The 18233-nt window shown below is 43.6% G+C and overlaps 1 protein-coding gene across 4 annotated transcripts in view; it reads left to right on the forward strand.

Moving 5' to 3' along the window:
- Positions 1-18233, forward strand: part of mrps5 (mitochondrial ribosomal protein S5) — a 174741-nt gene that overhangs the window by 13906 nt on the left and 142602 nt on the right. For all 4 annotated transcript variants that reach the window (XM_085997858.1, XM_085997854.1, XM_085997855.1 and 1 more), the window contains exon 2: positions 9479-9622. In XM_085997858.1, coding sequence (XP_085853984.1) covers positions 9479-9622 — 144 coding nt within the window. The remainder of the gene's footprint in view (positions 1-9478; positions 9623-18233) is intronic.

Here is an 18233-nt window from a genome sequence, read left to right on the forward strand (position 1 = left end):
TACAAAAGTAGAGAAGTTATTCTGAACCTTTATAAAGTGCTGGTTAGGCCACAACTGGATTATTGTGTCCACTTCTGGTCACCACACTTTAGGAAGGATGTGAAGGCACATGAGAGAGTGCAGAGGAGATTTACCAGAATGGTTCTGGGGATTGGGGGATCTTAGCTACAAGGACAGGTTGGAGAAACTGGATTTGTTTTCATTAGAGCAAAGGAGGTGGAGGGGTGATTTGATAGCGGTGTACAAGATTGTGACGGGTTTGGATAGGCTAGACGGGGAAAGGCTGTTCCCACTAGTTGATGGTACAAGGACTAGGGGACACAGATTTTAAGGTTTTGGGCAAGAGATAGAGGGGATGTGAGGAAAAACTTTTTTATGCAGCGAATGATGAGGACCTGGAACTCGCTGCCGACGGAAGTGGTGGAAGCGGAGACACTCAATGTTTTAAAGGGGAGACTGGATAGGCACTTGAGGGAAATCAACTTGCAGGGCTACGGGGATAGAGAGGGGGAATGGGACTGACTGGATTGCTCTACAGAGAGCCGGCACGGACTCGATGGGCCGAATGGCCTCCTTCTGTGCTGTTATGACTCTATGACTATTGACCATTCATTGAAAAAATATATTCAGCAAGGCTAACTGGAATGCATTTTGATAATATTTGATTGAAAGTCAAAGCAAAGTACAGGAAACTTTCGATTAACCGGCCCCTAAATAACTGGAAATGTCGGTTAACCGGCAAAATTCAGGAGTAGGTTCAGGTAACTTTTATTACTTGCCTTGCTCCATCTGTTGCTAAGCTACAGAGACGCTTGCAGCTTGTGGCCATTGTTTTGAACCTGTTGCTAAGCAACAGGGTTTGTTGCTTTATACGGAGCTCTCAGCTCCGTATCTTTTACTATAGCTTTCGGTTATCCGGAATTTTTGATGAACCGGCACCACGTCGGTCCCGTCCGTGCCGGATAAAAGAGAGTTTCCTGTATCCTAATTTGTTGAAACAAACGGGTGGAATATTATACGCAGCTTTGATACATTACCTTCAACAGGGTAGAAGTGTGTTGGAGAAAGTGCAGAGGGAAGGAACAAGATGATTCTAGGTCATAGGCTTAAGTTGTGAAGAAAGACTTACAGAAGTGAACTTGCTTTCATGAGAAAAATAAAGAACATGATCTAGATCTTTTAAAATGCTGAGAGGCATAGGTGATGTAGATGTAATCAGGCTGTTTGATTTCAACTGTGTACAGAATTAATGCACGCAACCACAAAATTAACAAACCACAAAATTAACAAGCTTCCTCAGGTGAAAATTGGGTTTAGAATTTTTTCTCTCCACAGATGAGCGAATATGTGGAACAGACTCCCAGCAAAAGCAGTTAATACAATGTTGAAGAACTTTGAAAAAATATCTAGATAAATACTAGGTTATAGATATGATGAGAAGATCAAATACTGCAACTGGTCATGTTGAGTTATAAAACTTTGGAATGTACAGGACCGGAACATACCATTTTGGTCTGGCTGGCCCTAGAATTCAAAAACAGGGTTTACTATCTACTATTTTCTCACCAAATGTCTGTTCAACTGACTCTTAAAATTACTGATTTTATCAACCTTGATCGCATGCCTAGGCGGTCTATTCCAAATATTCATCACCCTCTGTGTGAGGTGGCTATATCTGAGCTATACAGTCACCTTCCTCTGCCGAGCTTCATCCTATGGCCCTTCTTGTTCTTGCGGCCATGGTAAGCAGTTTCTCAGGATTCAACTTGTTGATACCCATAACGATCTTGAATACCTCAATAAGATCTCTCCATCTTTAGTGTAACAAAAACTTAGCCAATTTGCACATAGCAAGGTCTCAGAAACAGCAATGAGTTAATGACGCGATAATCTAACAGGTCTTTTAAAAATTATGAAGGGGTTTGATGGGGTAGACAAAAGATGTTTCCACTTATGAGGGTGTCCAAAACTAGAGGTCATAATATAAAATAGTCACTAATAAATCCAATAGCGAATTCAGGAAAAACATCTTTACCCAGAGAGTGGTTAGAATGTGGAACTTGCTACCACAAGGATTGCTTGAGACGAATAGCATAGATGCATTTAAGGGGAAGCTAGATAAATACAGGAGGGAGAAAGGAACAGAAGGTTAGGCTGATAGGGTGAGATGAAGAGGGGTGGGTGGCGTTTGGAGCATACACACCAGCATAGAGCAGTTGGGCTGAATGGCCTGTTTCTGTGGTTTAAATTCTAAATAATCTATTTTAGCGATGTTGTTTGAGAGATAAATATTGTCCAGGAGAACTCCCTATCTCTTCTTCGAATAGTGCCATGGGATCTTTTACGTCCGCCTTAGAGGGCAGACTGGGCCTTGCTTTAATGGCACCTCCGACAGTGGCGTGTCAGCCTGCATTGTGTTCAAGTCAAGTCTCTGGAGTGGGACTTTGAACCCACAACCTTCTGACACAGGTGAGAATCCTACCACTGAGCAAGTAACAGCCAAGAACACCATTCGTGTTCCCTTGCAACAATGGCTGAAAAATCCACGTTGAACTGATTCTCTGCTAAAGATTTCAGCTGCTCCACTCCACCATTCATTCCGATTGCGTAGGTGAGCTCATTCTTACCTGATTGTTTTAATTTGCCGTGGCCAAAGTCTGCTGTAATTTCCTCTTAAAGCTCACTTAATAAGTCCTTAACAATCAACAACACTCTCTTTTGGATGGAAAATGCAGCACAGAAAAACAAACATGCGGTTTCAGCTTATCTCTCGGCTTACACGCCACCTCTGCCATTGTTGCTGTTGAACAAAAACGGAAAGCCGGGGTACACCAGGAGGTTAGACTTGCTCAAAAGACTTTTAAAAAGCCAAAATAGACCTTAAAATAAAATCATAATTTCAGAGTACTGCAGATTGGATTGATTCAGTTCTTTTTAAAAAAAAACACTAAGTACCTGTACTAGAGATGGAACAATGCAATATATCTAAGTTCTCTTAAATTAAAGCACGCCCTGTACCTAACGTCACATAGCTATCATTTTTGTAGGTACTGCGGCCTAGGCTAAGCTTTTTAGTGTAAAGGTTTATTCCGCTTGCAGATGTCTCCCACTAAGATTTTCAAATGACAGCTCTTGTTGCTATAGTGACAGTATATTTTTGTGAACGTCCGTTCAGTGATATTTGTGGTGACACTTAACAATAAATAAAACTCGGCCTGGTGAGCCTGTTACAGGAAAATTTCACACCTGTGATACAAATGCTGTCTTTGCTATGTTGATGTGTAACTCACTGTGCCATCACTCTTTCCCCCTCTAACTATTAAATCAAAGATAAGCGAATGGAAACAGGTCAGAAAGAGAAAACGTCCCTATATATCTTTTGAATTTATTACACAGAGCATACATATGCATTATCTACTTATATAAGACTGTCATTGAATTAAAGAGCATTAAGTATATTTCAGGCGTTCCGATTCCATAATAGATAATCCGGTCCTCACAATAAAAGGTACTGCATCCTGTTGAGGCAGAGCTGCTATGGTTGCAGATAAGCCTCCTTATCTGTATTCCTGGAAAAATTAAGCCTGTCATCTTTTGGCATCATCACTGTGACCTATTTTGTCTGAAGAAATAAATGTAATAAAGGATGTGGAATAATATAATTATTCAGTATGCACCGCTGTGTAGGTGTCTTAATACAACCATAGTTAAAATTACATTCTGGCCCTCCAGCGTCAAAGAGTGCTGCTGTTTCCCACATTAAGCGGATGATGTTCAGTTCAGAGCACGATCTACTGAATGAGATGTTCTTTATTTTTGTGTTGTCTGGAGTCATGGTGTTATCTGTATTGATTTATACCTTTTCCAAGTACCTGCTAAAAAGCTGTTAGTAAAATATAGAATCCATTATAAAAATGATTTTAAGATTTTAATATCTTTTAAATAAAATCTTTGGCCAGTATGCAGCACAGTAAATCTCTACTGGCCATGGTAAATCCTGATAAACAACAGAACAACAACAACAACAACTTTCATTTATATAACACCTTTGACGTCGTAAAACATCCCCTGGCACTTCACAGGAGCGTTATCAAACAAAATTTGACAATATCAAAACAGTAGATTTAAAATGGGCATTGCCTTCTATCATGTTATAAAGGGAATGCTGCATATCTGGGATTGATTCTGGACAGCGGTTCAGGTGAAATAAAACGCAAGAGTGCAGGTCAAGCAATTTATAATTCTTATCCGAGTCATAAGTCAATGTTCCTACTTCAAGTTATCTTATTGGAGTTCAGAAGAATGAGAGGCGATCTTATCGAAACATATAAGATTGTGAGGGGGCTTGATTGGGTGGATGCGGTGAGGATGTTTCCACTGATGGGTGAGACTAGAACTAGGGGGCATAATCTTAGAATAAGGGGCTGCCCTTTCAAAACTGAGATGAGGAGAAACTTCTTCACTCAGAGGGTAGTAAATCTATGGAATTTGCTACCCCAGAGAGCTGTGGAAGCTGCGACATTAAATAAATTTAAAATGGAGAGAGACAGTTTCCTAGCAGATAAGGGAATTAGGGGTTACGGGGAGAGGGCAGGGAAGTGGACGTGAGTCTAGATTCAGATCAGCCATGATCCTATTGAATGGCGGAGCAGGCCCGAGGGGCCGTATGGCCTACTCCTGCTCCTACTTCTTATGTTCTTATAACGTTGAGTATAACCTTCAGCAGGTGATTTTTATCGCCTTCTGGCCTGTTTGAACGCTGACAGCTACTGCCAGTGCTGACAATGACTGTCATTGCACTCTGTGCGGTTGATGTATGTTAATGATTGTACCAAAGAAGCCACTGACATTGTTGCTACAAATTTATCAAGAGATAATTAGTTAATTGTTTGGAAATGCTATGAGCAATATCTTTTTTGTCCTAATCTGTTCTTGATGTTGGCAAAGCTGCATTTTTTGCCTATCTTTAGTTGCCCTGAATAGTGATAGTACAACTAGCTAGCTTTCTAGGGCACTTCAGAGGATATTCGGGGGGGAAAATTCGGTTGATTTGCGCTTCCCGTTAGCGCCCTAAGAGGGGGCTAACGGGGCGCAAAGCAACCAGCGCCCGGGCGCGGCGCCGCCAACACCTCCCGCGAAATTCAGCGGGAGGTTAGCGGCGGTGCTAACCGTTAGTACCCCAAGGCGCTGTGCCTCCGGCGATGACATCATTGCTGTGTGCAGCGCCCCGGCCGCGATCTTTGGTAGCACCCCCTGACTTACAGCCGGACGCTATGCCCGACGGGATCAGGGGGGCCTACCTGCGGCCGGGGTGGCGCTATGTAAAGGCGAGGTGCCGGTCGGCCATTTATGTTGCTGGTTGCCTGCCAGCACCTGCCTCCTCTGCCATCCCCGGCCTCCTGACCGCCGCCCCCCCCCCCCCCCCCAACTGAGTGCTGGCTGCGCTCCATGAGCCCGGCACTTCTCTTTTGCCGGCACTCCGATCCCTGGTGGCCCAGCTGGGCCCCGGGCCACGCTGCGCAAGGCCCCTCCCTTTTAAGAAGGGGAGAAAGGCCTGCAATACCGCGGCGCGACATGCCGCAGCGCCATGATATTCCCTCGCAGCACCCCAAGAGGGAGGCGGGGCGCTTCCAGTAGCGCCCCGCTTCTCTCTTGGGGCGCTACCACTCAATTTCTGCGGCGGGGCGCTAATTTTTCCGAGACGCTAAAAGTAGCGCCCCGGCGAAGTTAGCGCCTCAAAGGGGATGGGGCTCAGTTTTTCCCCCTAGGAGTCAACCATATAGCTTGGACTGCAGTGGCCCATTACCTGGACCAGATAGAGGTGGTTCTGACGAAGGGTCATCGACCTGAAACGTTAATTCTGTTTCTCTCTCCACAGATGCTGCCTGACCTGCTGAGTATTTCCAGCATTTTCTGCTTTTAATTTCAGATTTCCAGTATCCGCAGTATTTTGCTTTTGTAGAGGTGGCATATTCCCTTTTCTGAAGAAAATTGATGAACCAGTTGGGTTTTTACCACAATCTGGCAGCTGGTTATTTTTCTGCTACCAAATCTTACCTTGTGCAGAATGACCAGTTATCTAGTTGTCCTTTGTTTTAAGTTTATATTTGGGATATAAATCCTGTCCCATGGCTTTTCATTACTTACCCTCTTTATTTTCATTATTTGAATTCGCAATTTGCAAAGGTTGGATTTGAACTTGCAGCCTCTGCTAGTCTAGTACCATAACTGCTATACTAAACATCTATTCATTTTCTTCTTTACTGGTTAAGTCTCTGTCTTTTTTTCTTCACTCTAATTGGCCATTTTGTACTTTAGTCATTCAACACTCATATTTCAATAACCTTTCTGCCCAATCACACGGCAGTAAACATGAGATACAACTGCATGACCGTTCCTTATATGTACCCTCAAATTAATTTTGGTAACATAATTGACAAATAGTTTACTATTTCATTAAAAAAAAAACACAAACTTCACCATTCCACTTTCTAATCACTCTGATGTCTCCTTCCCCACCCACGTAAAATCAACAGGTGTGACCCCAGGTACACCCTGCTAGACAACTGCGCCCACCTACACCCCTGTACTCCAGCGCCCAAGCCCAACATGAAACTCGCATGCACTGCAGATCAAAGGAATCTGCTTGCTGATGACTCGGCCCATCACTTTTCTTTGGTGCTGGCTCCAACCATTGCCAGCTCTCACATTCACACCCTTCTGCAGAAGAGAGTGAAGTGACAGAGTAAAATGGAAAAAGATCATTTGTAACCGAGAGATTAACTTCTTAGAAAATGGGAGAGACTAACTGGCATGGGGAGAGAAAGCAGGAAAGTAACAAACATTGGAATCGGATAACTGAGCGAAAGACTGAGTAACAGAGAGAAGAACACACAGAAACAAAATAGTTGATAAAGGAGAGGGGAAAACCATGGACAGTTCTTGCAGCGGGCCCAACCTCTTGAGAAAGCCACACTGAGATGGACAAACCAGTCACTCTGGCAGTGACGTCTCCCTCGAAACCCAAACGTTCACCATCTAGAAAGCACAAATGCAGTCCCAGTGGAACCAGGCCAATCTCGGCCTTGCAGGCTCGAAGCATGTTCCCAAGCATTCAGTCCCCAACCGTGTCCTCGCAGATCAAACATCCGAGGGATAGCTGCGAGACCTCAGTTGGAAGCAAAACAGCAACATGAGCTCATTCCAAGTAATGTACTCAGCATACTGTGGCCCAAGCCCCAAACTACACGAGCAACAGCAGAGGACTGGGCTGTTGATGAAGTACCAGGGATAAAATGTATGCAGTCAGCCATTAGTGGGAAAAGCATGCCTTAAATGTGGAGTAGGCGGTTCATGAATAAATGTTCTTATAATACTGTCCAAATCTGTAATCTGTTTAGATCTCACTGTTTATGATGACTTTTGAATGACTAAATAAGATTAGTCATCTCAGTCATTCTCTAGTACCAATTTCCCAAACAACCCCATAAAAAATCCACCTATGGTCAGTGAGAAATTGGATTTTTGGTCGAAAAGCCTAATGGGATATGATTACAAAAAATCTTTATTTAAAAACCCTGAAGGTGTTATTCCAAAAATACAATTTAATTTATTGTGACTTACATTAAATTAAGATAATGCTAGTGTTAAGTTTGTCGTTACTTGAATTTCTTTCATATATATTTCATACCAGTAAAAGGAAACTATCAAATGACATAAAAGTCCTTTTGTAAATAAACCTTAGATTAGTTTGTTGCCAATTTCTTGCTTATTCTGAAACAAACCTAACCTTTTTATCAGTAGTGTCTGGCCTCCTGGTTCTTCCCTTCATTCTGAATTGAATCTACTTCTGTACAAGCAGTGGTGTAAAATAGTATTGTAGGGCTGGATTTTCCCAATGGGGAGCTTTTGGTGGCAGGACTCTCACTTGTTGGGTTTCAGTCCCGCCTCCATCGACTTCTGGCCAACCCACGCTATTTTCCCTTGATTGACCTTGTTAAACCCGCCCAGTGGGTTTAGCAGGCCAATTAAGGGGAAGCCGGTTACAGAGAACGTCAGCGTATGACGGTTCATCTGTCACAAATTTTTGATCGATGAATTGTCATTGTTTGACAGCTCTGTGAAGCTGTCAAACACTGACATTCTCTGTAGTTTGATGAGTTCTTGAATTCAAGACCTCATCAAACCTCTTTCTTTTGTAGAAATTAGATGGCTGCTGCATTGGAGAATGCAAAAGCCATCTGTCATTTCTACTGCAGAGGTGCGAGACTCTCCGCATACCCATCGACTGAAGCCTGCAGGAAGAAACAAAGGTAAGTACACTTTTACTAACACTTTGCACTTACCTCAGATACTCACCTCTCCACACTTGCACCCATCACTTACCTCCACGGCACACTTTTGGACCCCTCTGACCCACTACTCGCCTCGGTGACCCTGGTGGGTTTCGGAGCCTTCGGGAAGCCTGCACTTGTGTGGGCAAAATGGGGATAATCCTATGTTAACAGGCAGTTAAGTGGTTGTAATCCGTTCCCGCCTCCGAGGAGACGGGACCCGGCACGGGACCGCTACCCGCCTCCTGACAAGATGGCATGGAGGCGAGTTGGGGGCGGGTTGGGCACTCCCCCCCCCAAATTCTGCTATTTTCCCGGCAGTCCCACCTACCCAGGGCTGGCAAAATCCAGCCCGTAGTGTTTTTCAGCTTCCCTCAATATACTTGTTGCTCACAGTTAGTGCTGAACTTGTATAAATTTGGGAAATTGCACAACATATACAACTCCGTATTCAACATCGGATGCAGTTATTTTCTTGTAGATATTACTCGATGATGTCTGTTTATTGCACTCTGTTGTGTGTACATTTGAGGTCATTGATATGTAAAGTTTGGATGTGTTGCTAATTTTGCTTCCTATGCCAACTCTTTTCTTCCTTTTTATATAAATATATTGAGATGTTAAAATAGTGAAAGAACCAAACAGAAATAAGCTGAGTTATAAAATAAACATTAACAGATCCAGGATTCAGATAATAGGCCAAAGTGAGTCCATCTAAAATCAGTGGTACACACAGTAGATCTGAATAATCAGACACTGGAAGTAATTTCTGCCGAATATAACTGAATAAAAGATGTTTCTTGTATTGAATGCTGTATCAAGTTCTTTGAGCATGTGCAGTATCGGCACCCAGCAGAGATGTTATCTGGACACTGGGGGAATGCTCTTAAATCCAGCATCATTACTAAAGGTTGTTATTTATTGAATAAATAGTCCTTCTGGGCTCCTCTTGGCCCACAAGGAAACCATTAATATTTTGAAAAATCCTAACTTAAGTTGTCTCGTTGTCCTTTGGGGTTTTGTTTAAGTTTATATTTGGGATATAAATCCTGTCCCATGGCTTCTCATTACTTACCCTCTTTATATTTTGTTGCTGTTACTTTTTTTGCCTTTTTATAAAACCTGCCTTTTTCTCCTCTTTGTAGGTAGTATATCTGTGACCACCGCTGGGAAGTGGACCGGCTGCCCCTTTCTTCACTGTGCCTCGGTCACGCAGACTGGATCGTCCATATCTACACCACTCCCTTTTGTATTCCATCAGTATAGGTACAGCAGCTTCTTCAACAAATGTAAGTTTGTTTTCCTGACACTGAAAGTGGCCCAAAGCATTTTAATTTCTGATATTCAACATTTCCATTTTCTGTTTTGGAATATTCAGTGTTTGAAATCTGTAGGCTGTTTTAGCTACTCCGCTGTTGAAAAGGTGTGTGTGTGTGTTGAAATGGTCCTTCATTAGTTAACTCGGTAGCCTTTGAAATTCGTATTTTCAGGTGAAGCTGAAAAGCAGGTGCTGTGCATGTAAAGTCAAAATATTTAGCCGCAGTTCATTCTGGCCAACCTGACTTGGTCTGATTTATGCCGCGCTGCCACTCAGCATGTGCAATAGTTTGATCGTCTTGTTGAATCATAAATTGTTAATACTGGAAGCTTTTCAATCTGATTATACCATCTGTGCTGTATGCCACCGGCAGAAGAGGTCTGCCTTCTGTGGTCTTTGAGAAGAGATGGGAAAAAAGTATAATGTATCCACGGAGAATAAGGTTCTTTTTCCCTTTAACCCTTCAGGGAGCATTTTATCATGACCAAAAATAATTTTAAGTTAGCATTTTTGGGTTTGTTCAAAATCTGCAATGGGTGTCTGTTATAAATTTGGGTTTGCCATAGATAAATATTGGGTTCAGTGGCATCAGCTGCTCCCTGAAAGGATCTGAGCAACTCACATTTATGAGCGTTGGCTCGCACTGCACTGTATATACATGCATCAACATAACCCGAGGTCATAACATTAGCTTTTCCTTGTGAACTGGACCGGATACTTGCGACTTTTGCATGCGCATTTCTTCAATATCGCTGCAGGTTAAACTAGGTGAGGCAAAGCTTGGTTGAATCATTAAGCTGCTTCATTTCACAGTAAGGTGAGATATACAGACCAACACGTATGATCAGAGTCACCTAGTTCAATCAGTACAACTTTTATTCAAGTAATGAAACAAAAATAAAAAGCACTCACTGCTTTCCCACATTGCTGGGTCATCCTACGTAGCCCAAACAAAAGGGTTTCTGACTATCCTCCAGCATTTCTAACTATTCCGCCTCCGCGAAGGTCCTCACCTCTTTCCCCTTAACAAAAGATTGCTTACTTTTGCAGCATTGATAATTCAAAAGCTCCCTGGACAGGAACTTAGTTGCTTTTAGGGAGCGAGAGTTGGTGCACAGAGCAGCCAATCAAACCTGCCAGGATGTCTTCCCACCCCCCTGAAATGAGCTCATTGCAAAGCCTGAAAAGGATCAGGCATTCAAATTTCTGTAGTGGGAATATTTGCTGTAAAGTATTTTAAAGAACTATCATTGTTTGAGACCATTTAGCTAGATGCTTTATCTGGCTTCTGATTCGCATCCTCAGCATGGGGCTGTCCTGAGAAACTTATCCCTTTTAAAGGAAACTTTAATTTAGCACATTTTATAAATAACTCCTATCTAGATCCTTCCCGTGGAAAAATGGCAAAAATATCCTGAAATGTGACAATGCCTGTAACTAAGCTTTGGTGATTGAATTGTGTGTTGTTTAGCATTATGGTTTTGAGGAACATGTTACAAGAAAATATATTGTCGGCCAGTACTGTATCTTCAGGACTCCAAAATGATCTCGGCAATCTCTTCAGTCACTGATATACAAATCGTGGAAGTGAGGGGATATTCACCTTCAGAGTTAATGGAACTCCAAATATTATTTGTGGAATTTGTTTTGGTGTATGTGAACATAAGTACATAAGAAATAGGAGCAGGAGTAGGCCATTCGGCCCCTCGAGCCTGCTCCGCCATTCAATAAGATCATGGCTAATCCGATTTTGGCCTCAACTCCACTTTCCTGCCCGTTCTCCATAACCCTTCACTCCTGTGTTGCTCAAAAATCTGTCTATCTCCACCTTACATATATTCAATGACTCAGCTTCCACAGCTCTCTGAGGTAAAGAATTCCAAAGATTCACGACCCTCAGAGAAGAAATTCCTCCTCATCTATGTCTTAAATGGGCGACCCCTTATTCTGAGACTATGCCCCCTCGTTCTAGATTCCCCACGAGGGGAAACATCCTCTCAACATCTACCCTGTCCAACCCCCTCAGAATCTGATATGTTTCAATAAGATCACCTCTCATTCTTCTAAACTCCAATGAGTATAGGCCCAACCTGCTCAACCTTTCCTCATAAGACAACCCTTCCATCCCAGGAATCAACCTAGTGAACCTGCTCTGAACTGCCTCCAATGCAAGTATATCCTTCCTTAAATAAGGGGACCAAAATTGCACACAGTACTCCAGGTGTGATCTCACCAGTGCCCTGTACAGTTGTAGCAAAACTTCCCTACTTTTATACTCCATCCCCTTTGAAATAAAGGATAATATTCCATTTGCCTTCCTAATTACTTGCGGCACCTGCATGTTAACTTTTTATGTTTCATGTACGAGGACCCCCAGACCCCTCTGTACTGTCGCATTCTGTAGTCTTTCTCCATTTAAATACTTTTATTTTCTGTTCTTCCTACCAAAGTGGATAATTTCACATTTTCCCACATTATACTCGATCTGCCAAATTCTTGCCTACTCACTTAACCTATCTATATCCCTTTGCAGACTCTTAAGGCTGGATATTGTCGTTGGGGGCGGGACTGCTGGTTGTCTGATTTCAGTCCCACCCCCAACGACGTCCGGCCAACCCACGCTATCTTCCCTTGATTGACCTTGTTAAGCCCGCCCTGCGGGTTTAGCCAGCCAATTCAGGGAAAGTCGGTGACAGAGAACGTCAGCATATGATGTTTCATCTGTCAATTTTTCGACGGATGAATTGTCAGCATTTGACAGCTTAGAGAGGCTGCCAAACACTGACAATCTCTGTTCTATGGTGAGCCCTTGTACTGAGGGCTCACCAAAACCTATTTCCTTAGCAGAAATCAGATGGCTGGTGCATCTGAGAATGCAGCAGCCATTCTGTCATCTCTGCCGTTGAGATGAGGCACCTCCGGATCCCCAAGGGTTGAAGCCTGCAGGAAGAAGCAAAGGTAAGTAAACTTTTTACAACACTTTACACTCACCTCTCATACTTACCTCTCCACGCTTGCACCTATCCCTCACCTCCACAGCGGACTTTTCGACCCCTCTCACCCCCGCAGACCCACTGCTCACCTTGCTGACCCTGGTGGGGTTTCCTGCCGTCGGGAAGCCCGCACTTGCAGGGGTAAAATGGGGATAAGCATCAAAACTGCCTGTTAACTACTTGTTCAGTTAATTGGCTGTAATCCCTTTCCCGCCACGAGGAGACAGGTCCCTGTGCGAGTCGGGGACCCGCCTCCCGGGAAGATGGCACGGAGGCGGGTTGGGAGCGGGTTTGGTACCCGGTCCCAGTTTCTGCCATTTTCCCGGCAGTCCCGCCTCCCCAGGGCTGGTAAAATTCTCCCCTTTATGTCCTCTTCACACCTTGCTTTCCCACCTATCTTTGTATCGTCCACAAATTTGGCTACAATACACTCACTTCCTTCATCCAAGTCATTAATATAGATTGAAAATAGTTGAGGCCCCAGCACTGATCCCTGTGGCACCCCACTAGTTACAGATTGCCATCCTGAAAATGACTCATTTATCCCGACTCTCTGTTAGTTAGCCAATCCTCTATCCAATCTAATATATTACCCCCAACACCATGAGCTCTCATCTTATGCAGTAACCTTTTATGTGGCACCTTATCAAATGCCTTCTGGAAATCCAAATACACTACATCTACTGGTTCCCCTTTATCCACCCTGCTCGTTACATCCTCAAAGAACTCTAATAGATTTGTCCAACACAATTTCCCTTTCCCTTTCATACAATCAAACAGAGTCAACATGGTTTTATTATGATTTTCTAAATGCCCTGCTACTACTTCCTTAGTAATGGACTCAAGCATTTTGCCAATGACGACAGATGTTAGACTAACTGGCCTATAGTTTCCTGCTTTCTGTCTCCCTCCTTTTTTGAATATGTATTTAAAGTGCACGCTTTAACCTAGCTGGCAGTCAAAAGGTACAGCTTGGGATATGTACCCCTCCAGTAGAAACAACAACATTTTGAGGAGTGCTTACTTTAGGACATTCTGAGGATGTGAAAATCAGGTGTTACAATTTTCAGGCTACACCAGATATTTTTCTAGTGCTTAGCAACATGGACTACTCCCATAAGTGAGTCCACACTCCCAATGAACCAAAGTGTGAACTTAAACGCACCTGTTTGATAACGCCCCTATGAAGAGCCTTGGAACATTTTACTACGTTAAAGGTGCTATATAAATGCAAGTTGTTGTAAAATCAAACCAAAATATCCTTACTGTAATTAGCACATTAGAAATGACACGCACTCTCTCGTATCCTTCTAGCTCTCGGATAACGAAAGTATAATCGCTCTACTATATGACTTGGGTGAAAATCTATGAGCCCGGTTCATTAAAAGTAAGAATTAAACAGTAGTAAAAGATCAGCACCGAAAATTATACTAGATTACAACATAACTTACAACTCCTCGGTCCACAAAATGTTGAGACAGATGCTCTGATAACTCTTCTAGCAACACTGAACTGCTGAACAGCGTCCATAACACAAGACTTATACATGAGGTTGAACCCCTGCCCTGGAGCCTTCACATGCTCAGCACAAAATGGACTGAAATGCACTAGGACAGGATGAACTGCTGAGCTGGTCAAATAGCTCTCTCTTTCAATCAGCGCCATCAAAACAGCCTGACTAACATGCCAATCACAACAAACCTGCCTTCCCTCCTACACCCTTTGGTGGGTTGGCAGTTAGCTCTGTCTCTTCTCATCACCTTTGTAAACAACTTCCCAAGCAATGACAAATTCCTGGCCTGACTGAGCTTGAAAAGATCACTGATATCATTGGCCGATTCTTTCATAAAAGAAAGAAGGACGTGCATTTTATATAGTGCCTTTCACGACCTCCGGACGTCCCAAAGCGCTTAATATGTAATCTTTCTTTCAGAACCCTTTATTGTATGTCTGGACCAGCCAAAAGTGGTACCCTCTCAGGTTTTAGTAATTAAAAAAGAATGTATATGTGCATATATACTTATTACATTAAAGTCAGGTTTCTAATTTGTCATCCCAGGACCTTTTGTCATCCCAGCTGTGGCTCACTGGGTAGCACTCTCGCCTCTGAGTCAGAAGGTTGTGGGTTCAAGTCCCACTCCAGGGACTTGAGCACATAAAGCGAGGCTGACACTGCAGTGCTGAGGGAGTGCTGCACTGTCTGATGAGACGTTAATCCGAGGCCCCGTCTGTTCACCTCAAGTGGACGTAAAAGATCCTATGGCACTATTTTGAAGAAGAGCAGGGGAGTTATCCCCAGTATTTTAGCCAATATTTATCCCTCAATCAGCATCGCTGAAACAGATTATTTGGTCATTATCACATTGCTGTTTGTGGGAGCTTGCTGTGCGCAAATTGGCTGCCGTGTTTCCTACATTTCAACAGTGACTACACTTCAAAAAGTACTTCATTGGCTGCAAAGCGCTTTGGGACGTCTGGTGGTCATGAAAGGCGTTCTATAAATGCAAGTCTTTATTTTTCTTCTTTTGGTAATGAGGTGCAAAAGCTGCTGCTCACTTGAATCATATAAAAGATTCTGTTGGGCTAGAAAAAGCAAACATTTTAACCCATCACTTCAAATTCCCTAAAAGCCCTGGGGAATGTGGGAAAATGCAATGTCAGAAATGACTTCAGTCCATCTGGCTAGTTTCAAAAACAAATACCTTTTTGATTGCCACTAGCCCCCCCCCCCCCCCCCCAAATATTCATCTTATACATTGTCTGCCTCCCTAGGAACTCTATTCCATAGCTTCACCACCCTCCTGAGCAAAGTAGTTAAATCTAAATTGTTCCATCAGCCTTGACTCAGAAGGTCATGGCTTCAAGCCTCACTTCAGAGACAAGAGCACATAATTTACAACGACACTTCAGTGCCGTACTGAGGGAATGCTGCACTGTCAGAGGTGCCATCTTTTGGATGAGATGTTAAACTAAAGTCCTATCTGGTGTGTATGTAAAAGATTCAGTAGACATAAAAAATCCCATGGCACTATTCAAAGAAGAGCAGAGAAGTCCTCCCGGTATCCTGGCCCAAATTTAGCCCTCAACTAACACCATTAAACCAGATTATCTGGTCATTTATCTCAGTGCTATTTGTGGGACCTTGCTGTGTGCAAATTGACTGACACATTCCTTATATTACAGCAGTGAGTACATTTAAAAAGTACTTAATTGTCCGTGAAGCACTTTGACATCCTGATGATGTGAAGAACTCTATACAAATGCAAGTTCGTTCCTTCTCTTTCTATTTTAGTTTTCCTCTTCTAAACTTGACCTCTACATATAGAGTTTGGGGCAGTCTTGAGCACATTATCAATTTATCTATTCCCTTAAGAATGTTGGATGCTTGAATAATATCACCTTTTTTTTCTCTCATCCAGAGTTATGAAGCACAGGCTTTTCAGACTCTTCTCATAACTCTGATGACTTAGCTATGTATCAGTTTGGTTGTCCTGTTCTGCCCTGCCTCCTATACCTGGATATCCTTCCTTTAGTACATCACCCAGAATTCGACACAATACTGCAGGTGCAGCTCTACCTGCAATATATACAGACTCATTATTGCCTCCCGGGATGTGTGTTCTATCCCTCTGGCTTTGCATCCCAAGGTCTGACTCGCTTTCCTTCCTGCTGCTCCATACTGTGCTTTTGGTTTCGATGAGATATCCAGTAGCCCCAAATCCCTTTCCTGTGTTGTGTCCTGTAGCTTACAGCCAGTTAATTAATACTGTCCATGTTTATTTCCTTTCCCGAGTCTCATTACCCTTCATTTGTCTATGTTAAATACTGTGGATACCGTATTGTAGTGTTTGTTACTGGACTAATAATCCCAAGGCTTGATCCAATAATCCAGTGAATGTGAGTTCAAACTCACCATGGTATTTTGAGAATTTGAATTCGGGTTTTAAAAAAAAAAAAAAAAAAATGGAAAGCCAGTATCAGTAAAAGTAACCATGAAGCTGCCGGATTATCATTTAAAAAAAACAAAAAAAAAAAACAACTGGTTCACTAATGTCCTTTTTAGATAAGGAAACCTGCTGTCCTTGCCTGGTCTGGCCTGGCTCCAATCCCACACCAGTGTGGTTGACTTTAAACTGCCCTAGCAAGGCACTCCGCAGTATCTAACTGCTACAGAGAAATTGGCAACTAGATATGGGCAATAAATACGGCCTTGTCAGCGACACCCACGAATGAGTTAATTAAAAAAATTACCGCTCATCAGTCCATCTTCCCAATCTCTCCCAATTCCTTTGTATTTGGCTTGTGTATTCCTTATTGTTTGAAACCCTCTCCCTCTGCTTACCAATCTGGAGAGGGGCAGGGAATTTGACAGATCATTTTCTTCATGGTCCTAAACTCCTTCAACCCAAATAAGTTCAAGATGGTCGTCCTTCCTGCTGAAGCAGACATTTGACTGGTCGGAGCACCTTCATGGGTTTCCGACCAAAGCAGCATTTCAGCAGATCCTTTCTGTCCTGAAAAGGCTGAGGTTTGTAGCCAACTGGAGACGTTGCTGTTTGCTCGAGTCTTGTATTAAAGTGCGTTTATGTGCTCAACCATAAATGATGGTGGTGGTGGTGGTGGTGGGGGGGGGTGGTGGTGGTGGGGGGGGTGGTGGTGGTGGTGGTGGGGGGGCGTGGTGGTGGGGGGGGGGTGGTGGTGGTGGTGGTGGTGGGGGGGGTGGTGGTGGTGGGGGGGGTGGTGGTGGGGGGGGTGGTGGTGGTGGGGGGGGTGGTGGTGGTGGGGGGGGGGGGGGTGGTGGTGGGGGGGGTGGTGGTGGTGGGGGGGGTGGTGGTGGTGGGGGGGGGGGGGGGGTGGTGGGGGGGGGGGTGGTGGGGGGGGGGGGGTGGTGGTGGGGGGGGGGTGGTGGTGGGGGGGGGTTGGTGTGGGGTGGTGGTGGGGGGGGGGGTGGTGGTGGGGGGGGTTGGTGGTGGGGGTGGTGGTGGGGGGGGGGTGGTGGTGGGGGGGGTTGGTGGTGGGGGTGGGGGGGTGGGGGGGGTGGGGTGCAGTATGGTGCAGTATAGTTGTGCCTTCACCGGGGAGATCCACACAATCAGTGAGTTTTGAGAATGGCATTTATTGTGTAGAAATTAAGTGCATTGGACCTTTGATGGGGGAAGGAGACTGTCTGCAAGACTGTGCAATTTGCTCTGACACTGGTTTACTATATCTTTATCTTTTTTCTAGTTGTGTTTCTTCCCATGCAAATCAGTTGTGTTGACAATCCCAGAATATTCTACCACAGCTGTCATTTCAATATAAACTGAATTATTTTATTGCCCCTTTGTTCTTGGTAACCTTCCCTCAGTTATGAACTGCAGGGTTTTTCTTTCCCACAAAGATATTCACTCAACTGTGTTAAAATATACATAGATTTTCTAAACTCTTGATATGAGGTTTCTGGGCAGATTAAATGAATTATCAGGGATTGCTATATGGAGGAAATGGATTTTGACCTGAGAAAATGTTAATTCTCTTTATGAAAAATTATATTATCCTCGGAGGCATTTGATTTACTTTGCAATTCAGGTCTCCTATTCTACATCTAGC

Source organism: Somniosus microcephalus, chromosome 9 (genome assembly GCF_052327205.1).
Source record: "Somniosus microcephalus isolate GS21.2 chromosome 9, FLI_Smic_1.0, whole genome shotgun sequence".
NCBI lineage: Eukaryota > Metazoa > Chordata > Chondrichthyes > Squaliformes > Somniosidae > Somniosus > Somniosus microcephalus.